The 7,625-nt window shown below is 45.0% G+C and overlaps 1 protein-coding gene across 3 annotated transcripts in view; it reads left to right on the top strand.

Moving 5' to 3' along the window:
* The window catches only part of LOC109537235 (zinc finger protein Xfin), a 16,975-nt gene that overhangs the window by 5,473 nt on the left and 3,877 nt on the right, over nt 1-7,625 (top strand). The window contains exons 1-3 of one of the 3 annotated variants that reach the window (XM_048661936.1): nt 1,336-1,538; nt 3,119-3,199; nt 4,890-6,590. In XM_048661936.1, the coding sequence (XP_048517893.1) occupies nt 1,448-1,538; nt 3,119-3,199; nt 4,890-6,590 (1,873 nt within the window). In that variant the 5' untranslated portion in view covers nt 1,336-1,447. Of the gene's footprint in view, nt 1-1,335; nt 1,539-3,118; nt 3,200-4,889; nt 6,591-7,625 lie in introns of those variants that run through there. The other 2 variants (XM_048661937.1, XM_048661938.1) reach the window with 2 other exon arrangements.

The following is a 7,625-nucleotide window of genomic DNA, read 5'->3' as shown; positions in this document are numbered from 1 at the left end:
GAGATAAATGATTAAAAAGTTTATATGCAAAAGCCATCATCCAAGACACATTTTCTCTGGTGCTTCAAAAATTTGCTAAAAATCAACAAAATATGCGAATAACCTGAGTTATCACGGCATTTATAGAGCAAATAGTGTTCTGTCCAGTGTCCAGTGAACAGAAATGCATTATAGAAGCGCGCAAATCAGCCGTTTCTTAAAAATTTGCCAAAAAATGAAAAAACGCGAAACAGCCGGATTCTGCGGCCTTTTTTTAAATAAATCCTTTTCTATTCAGTGGCATAATAATCACTGTCTCAGCTAGCAGGAACAGTTCTGGTCACATAAATCCTTAAAACATTTTCAAACAAATTCCGAAACAAAAGTTTAAGAATTTGCAAAATGTGCAATTGAGGCGAAGAAGTTTAACACAGCAAAAGTTAAGAAGCCAGATCTGCTCTGTTTTCTGGGTTCCTCAATTAACCCTTCCGTGCTGCAAAGAGAAACTCAAAACGCCAGTTTCCTTTGATGCAACCACATGTAAAAAATTTCGTTATAAACTTTCTTGAACTGCTCTTGATTCTCATTATCTTCGCCTTAGTCATGACTCTCCTTCAAACGATAGGCGTTTTCTTTGGCGACACTGATCGAAGGTTCTCGCAGGTCACCCAACAGTTCAAGCTCAGTTTGGATGGTTTATCACCTATTTGTGCTCCTTCAAGCCCCTACTAGAAGACCGGCAGTTATTTACCATTGAAGATATCATCAGCATTCCTCTAATGATGCACTTATTAATGGATTAAAGGAAAACTCGTCTCCGAAGTAATAACACTGTTACTAGTCGGGACTGAGTTCTTCAGATGGTGAAGAAGCTCGTATTATGCAAATGCCGAGCATGTGGGCACAATCCGATGAAGAACCCAGTAAGCAAAAGGGCCAAGTAATAATGAAGAACGAAGATTAACACCTGCCCAGTCTGGCGCGTGCTTCGACAGTTGCTGGTAATCTCGTTTCTTTTAAAGCCACAAAGGTCGTCAGTTTTTTAGATGTGAACCGGTCCGAAGCTCGAAAAACGCCGATTGCGTAAGGGCGCGTGTGTTGAAGCCTGATTGTGATTGAGCCATTTTTCCTTCCTCGCAACGAACTGGTTTGAAATTTCCCTGTTAAATTTCTTATCAGCAAGCAAACAGAAAAATACAGCAGACACGATCGTCGTGAGGCCCCCCAATTTTTCGATCGCACTTTATCTCGAAAGCCACAAACGGGGTCCAGATCGAAACCGTTGCACACGCCAAAGCAGGTGTTTGGAGGCAGGTGAACACCACCATATGCCCACCATCTATCTGACAGACACTCTTCATTTAAACCGACTACCAGCGGGTTTTATTTACGTCATTCTAGTTCTTTTTCATCTGGTGATGTTGATTCAATTTGGTTATTGACTCCGGCTGGGAGACGGAGGGAGACCATGCAGCTGCCGAAAATTATGGGGAAATGGGAGAGTTCAACTCAACTCAACTGCTGTTTGCATCGCAAGCATCTAATCTGGAGCGTTACAAGTAAGAAAACATGCATTTTCCACTGGCAAAAGCCCGGCCTGGTTCGTGGCAAATAATTGGGCCCGGTTCGAGTAAACACGGCATTTATTGAGAACAAACTGAGATGTCCGTTTAATTGGACGCGGCACGTGTAACCGTATCGATTAGTAGCAATTTGTTTAAAAATATAATCGTCCAGCCCATGGTCAGATCGGAACAGGGACGTGCAATGACCAAGGATCCCATCGATGTTTACAGATAACTACCATCTTAAATTAGCAACGAAACCCACAAACAAAAGAACCATGTCGCCTTAATGGAACCTCCAAGTTTGTTATGGTTACTTGGAACTAATTTGCAAACCCAATGAGGTTCGATGCTTTCGATCAATCACAATGCAAGGAATTATCTCGTTGGTACCTCCGGTAAATGGGTCTGCTCTAGGTGGGTGTTTTGCGTCACTCTGCGATATGACATACACATCATCGGCATATTTCCTCTCTGATTGGGCAACGTGCAGGCTATTTACCAGCGCATCACTTTACCGCGAACCCAATCGATCAGCAACAATTTTCTCAAAACATTCGTTCGATTTATCCGAGCTTGTCGTTTCGTGTATCGTCTAATTACGAGGAAATGCGATTTTTTTAGGTCAATTAATCGTACCGCTGTCGCATTTTACCGACATCGATTGGGCAATTGCCAATCGCAAGTTTTCGTATTTGGCTAATTTTCAATCGCTTGATTTGCTAATCTTGGGTTTCGTTTTAACTCCATGGCCTGGTTTAAAGGAAACTTATTTTCGATCTTACCCGAAAATCTCTCTAGGCTCCAGACTGCTGGAAGTGCTCTATTTGGGCGCAAAAGACTCTACTGTGAAATAGCAAGTCCTGCTCTATCATCTGCACTCTCTATCTACTTTCCAACTGCTCTCATTTAGTATGATATTCTTATCTTTCTTGGGTTTAACTTTGAACATCGTTGATTTCATTACGTTTCGGCCGGACTACAGCGCCATCATCAGATTTAAAATTTACACAAACTCATGATTGGTAAAAATCAACGTTCTTTTAGGTCTTTGCCTTCTTGAAACCGTAAATTTGTCTCCAAAGTGTGAAGTAAAAATTGTGAAACATCGTTGATTTCATCACGTTTCGGCGAGACTACAGCGCCATCATCAGATTTAAAATTTACACAAACTCATGATTGGTCAAAATCAACGTTCTTGTAGGTCTTTGCCTTCTTGAAACCTTTAATTTGTCTCTCGAAAGACAAATTTACGGTTTCAAGAAGGCAAAAACCTACAAGAACGTTGATTTTTACAAATCATGAGTTTGTGTAAATTTTAAATCTGATGATGGCGCTGTAGTCTCGCCGAAACGTGATGAAATAAACGTCTACAATCAAGGCACAGACAAGCAAAACCCCAAACTAGGATGGTGCTTGTGAAATGAGTGTAGGGATGTTTTAATACTGAAAGTTCCACTATTTGACCCTTTCAGATCCGCGTCCTCTCTGATTGAGTTTCACTTTCAGCTACTTTCACAGAGAAATCGCTCTTGTTCCACTCTCATTGTCTTAACTGAACTGTGTTGTTCCAGATTATAAAGCAGCCATGCAAGGGGTGGTTTTTGCTCCGGAAAATCCTCAACAAGGCTCGCCACCACCCAGCAACGTTCCAGGTAAGTCCCAACTGCTCGTAATTGTTTGTGGGCGCCAACAGCAGAATATTGACCTTTACCGTCATATCTCAGTGATTTCTGGTACTGGCGAGGCGAAAACACATCGGCAGATAAGGAACAATCCCAAACAACATCATCAGCCTTATCTGGAAGGAAACTGAAACCTGTATGCGGTTTGTCGAGCGTGACGAATCTCATTGTGGTCCATTTTAATCAGGCCTGGGTTTTCCGTTTCGGAAAAACAAACGTCCACAGTCTCATGGGCGCGTCAATGGTTTTTTTCGTGGGTTTTAAGCGCCGCGCCTTAAAACTCTCATCTAGAATGTGATCTTTGCAACGGCGACCCTCTAGGCTGTTGGAAAGCGTTGCATTTTCCATCTGCATCCAGTTGATACCTGCCGGCACGTAGGCGATTTTCCAATAAAAAAATGATTGCCCAAGACCTCTAAAAACAATGAAGCGACGATTTGGGTCAAGTAAATGATCGTCTGTTTACCAATACGGCGACAAAGAAACGTTTCATTTGCCGATGACGGTTTCAAGTCAGGTACATGCCAACCGGATGGTACAGAGTGTCCGAATAGGGATAACTGGACATTGATCATTGACCGCAGGGTGTGTCCCAATTCCTCCTCAATGTAGCAAAAAACCCTTAATTTTCCTCAGATCATGTGAATAAATAATGCTAAACATCCGATTGACGCACAAATCGACGAACTGGACTAAAGTTGAACAAGCTTTGCTCAGCCAGGTGATACGGGGAATAAATCTGGGATTGTCTTTAAGTAAACCAATCGAACGATAAAGCCGGAAGACAAGAGATCTCCGTTCCGATGATTAACTAAACAAATGCACGCGGTTTCTTTGTCCGCGTCAACAACTCGCACGTTTCTTCACTTTATCGGTTATTTTGAAACACAATTGGGCCGCACCAAATCAGAGCTACACGACAATTCCTATGTGTGTGTGTGCCACACCCGTCTACAGTCAAGTGGTGTCTTACACCTGCCACACTTCGTTTGCTCAGTTCAGTTAACAAATCCGCATTTCTCTGCACTTGTGTGAGTGAAACTTTCGCCGGTTCTTCTTCATTTGCCCCGGTATTCATCGGATTTAAGGGACGCCCAGTTGGTTCCCATGGCGACCGTGCATCAACGTCGTCACTCGCCATGTGAACGTACCTCAGTTGAAGTGTCATGACTATTACAAGGGTCGCAAGATTAGTTGACGGGTGACTGAGCATATTTCATCAAAATCGACGCAAGCGTCCGTCACTAACAGAAGAACGATTTATATCGATATCGACTTCAGGTGATTTTGGTGAAGACTCGCTGGAAACAATTCAGTAAATTTTCATATTCGCAACAAGTCAAATTCATTACTGGGCTTCAGTCATTTATTAGGTATCAAAATAGGTTTCGGTGTATTTTTCCACCATCATCAGTTTTTATGTGTAGCGTTGTTGCTGCTTTAAGCCTTGGCAGGCATTTGGAGTTGCACACTCCAAAGGCATATGTTTTTTTATATATTTTAAATACTTTGCAAGAAACAAACAAAACAACCCTGTATACAATTCGCAACAAAGTCAGAAAGAGGTTTCAAACCGATCAAATTCCCGATTCAATAAATCACATAAATACGAGTATTTAGTCCTCCTGTGCGACCGGCCATCAACTATCGTTTGTTCTAGTTACCGCAATGGAGGAACCACTCGAAGCCAACCGAACCAAAGAAGCGCTAGACGACCAAAGCAACCGCACCGATTCGGGAATCTTCTCGACCACAACCAACACGTCCATAGAGGCGTGTGAGAGCGACAATCGCAGCGACAATCGCAGCGACTGCAGCTCGCCCGAACGGAAATACGTGTGTCCCATCTGCGACAAGATGCTGACGTCGCAGCACAACTTCACGCTGCACATCCGCTCGCACAACAATCAGGGGGAGGATCAGGCCAGCGAAAAGGGCTTCGCCTGCCGCATCTGCCGCAAGGTGCTGAGCTCCAGCTCGAGCCTGGACCGCCACGTGCTGGTCCATAGTGGAGAGCGGCCTTTCCATTGCAAATTCTGCGGCGACACGTTCACCACCAATGGAAACATGCATCGGCACATGCGCACCCATTCGACCAAAGGGGAGAACTACGAGTCGGATGGGAGCAGCGACAGCGGCAGCTCGAGAAGCATCGAGTACAACAACAACAAGGTCGAGTCGAAGCCCTGCCAGAAGAGGCGACTGGAGGACGCAGATATGGACCAGAAACTGGACGCCAAACGACCGGCCTTGGGCCCGTTTAGGTGTCCAGTCTGTCAAAGAACCGATTTTAACTCGCCGGGGGTTCTAGAAGCCCACTTGGAGGACAACCATCCAGAGTACCCAGCAATCGGCAGCCAGAGAGCGGCCAACAACAAACAAACTCACCCCCTTACCAAAGAAAAGGCGCCCTCCAAGCAGCCGGTGCTCGGGTTCCAAGACCTCACCTTCGTGGACTTCTCCAGCGAGAAGTTCCCCCACATTGCCAGGCGGGAGTGCGAGCGCAGCCTGCACAAACCTGCATCGTGTGGGCCGAAGTTCCAATGCCAGAAGTGCCTCAAAGCCTTCCCCTGTTCCAGCTCGCTGGCCATTCACGAGAAGAGTTGCCTCGAAGCGTCCCCCGGTCTGAATTTGAGCGGCCGCAACGGGATCTGTGAGGACGATATCCGCCGAACTGAGTTCTTCTCCCGGCTGAACCTCCAGGACAACGACAAAATCCCCGAGAAGCTGATTCCTACCAATAAGCTGAGGGAGCAGCTGGTCAAGTTCATGGACAACAAGGACTTGGCTGATATCCCATCGATTCTGTCCAATATTCAAAAGCCCAGCGAGCTGCGACTGCCGCCAACCAAACATCTCGTCGACCAGGACAACAAGCAGGAGAACGAGGAGGAATCGCAGGATTCGTTCGCCATAGAGTTCCGCAAAATGAAGCTGCGTGGGGAGTTCCCGTGCCGACTGTGCACGGCGATTTTCCCCAATTTGCGCGCCCTCAAAGGCCACAACCGCGCCCATCTGAGTGGCAACACCAACGGAACGTACTACTGCAACATGTGCCCTCACTCCTCAATCGACAAGGCCGCCCTGATCCGGCACATGCGGACGCATAACGGGGATCGTCCCTATGAGTGCTCGCTTTGCAACTACGCGTTCACCACCAAAGCGAATTGTGAGCGCCATTTGAGGAATCGACACTCCAAAACAACCAGGGAGGATGTCAAGAAGTCCATCATCTACCACCCGTCAGAGGATCCCACCAATGACGAGCTGAACAAGCTGACCGTTAGGGAGGAGGACAGGAAGCACAGCTTCAACTCGTCCAGCGACTTTGATGGCGCCTCAATCTCCAAACATACGCGCAGTAAGTACATTAAATGAGACACCAAATGATCGAAAGGGCACTGAGACGTGTGGTCTAACTTTAATTGAAAAAAATGTCCGTCTCTTCGGCCTAATAATGGTTAAAGGTGGGCCTGGAGAGCGCGCTGAATTTTTAGGAGTTGGCGCAGTGCTATGCCAATGGCTTCGTGCGCCAACCCAACGCACCGGCGCAGTAACTCCGTTGTTCCAAAATCTAAAAAGAATTTTTTTGAAAAAATTTCTGATTTGAAAACACAAATAATATCGCAGTCCCCTTTTGATCATGCGCTTAAGGGACACCCTGCATAACGCTTGAAACGCACTGATTCTACAGAGTGGCCCAATACAGGGTGATTCAAAATTGGCGGGTTGGGGAGTACAAGAAAAATATTGAAATTTTTTTTTTTTTTAATATTTCGAGAAGATATTAATAGTTGAAGGTCGAATTTCAACTGTGTTTTTAAGCATTATTTTGAAATTGTTCCATGTTTAATTGGCGGCATATTCGAATACTTAAGCATTCAAAAAGAAAAATTACGATCTTTGCTTCAAGTTACGAAAATTTGCGATATTAGAAAAGTTCTGTTCTAAAATTTTTTGATGGAAAGGCTTGTTAATAATAACCATAATGTGTCATACTGTGACTTACTTTGAATTTTCTTTCACGAATTTGCGGATCTGCGATTAGTTCAGGGGAAATTCTACAGTAACATGGCGGAAGCTGAAAGAACTCACGCCAACGAAGGGCAAGGAAAGTAGTTCCAGGAAGATAGTGGACGACAATCGATCTTCGGGTTCCAAGCACAGAGGAACAAGTATTGGATATAATCGAATCAGGGCCTTCCAGGGGCACTCAGAGCCCAATAACTGACACTTTCCCAAGCACCAAATAAATACCGAGGAAGGGCTACATTCCTACCACGTTTGTACGATACACACAGCACAAGGAGATACGAATGGAGCACGAGTTAATTAACTGAATACGAGAAGCTGCTTGATAAGAGTGGATAATAAGGAGATTACACAGGCACTAGCT

This window comes from Dendroctonus ponderosae, unplaced genomic scaffold (assembly GCF_020466585.1).
Source record: "Dendroctonus ponderosae isolate FM_Combo_2020 unplaced genomic scaffold, Dpon_F_20191213v2 Dpon_F_20191213_10, whole genome shotgun sequence".
In the NCBI taxonomy this organism is placed as follows: Eukaryota; Metazoa; Arthropoda; class Insecta; order Coleoptera; family Curculionidae; genus Dendroctonus; species Dendroctonus ponderosae.
Note: the sequence above shows the minus strand (reverse complement) of the source record. Positions and strands in the feature narration are given on the sequence as shown.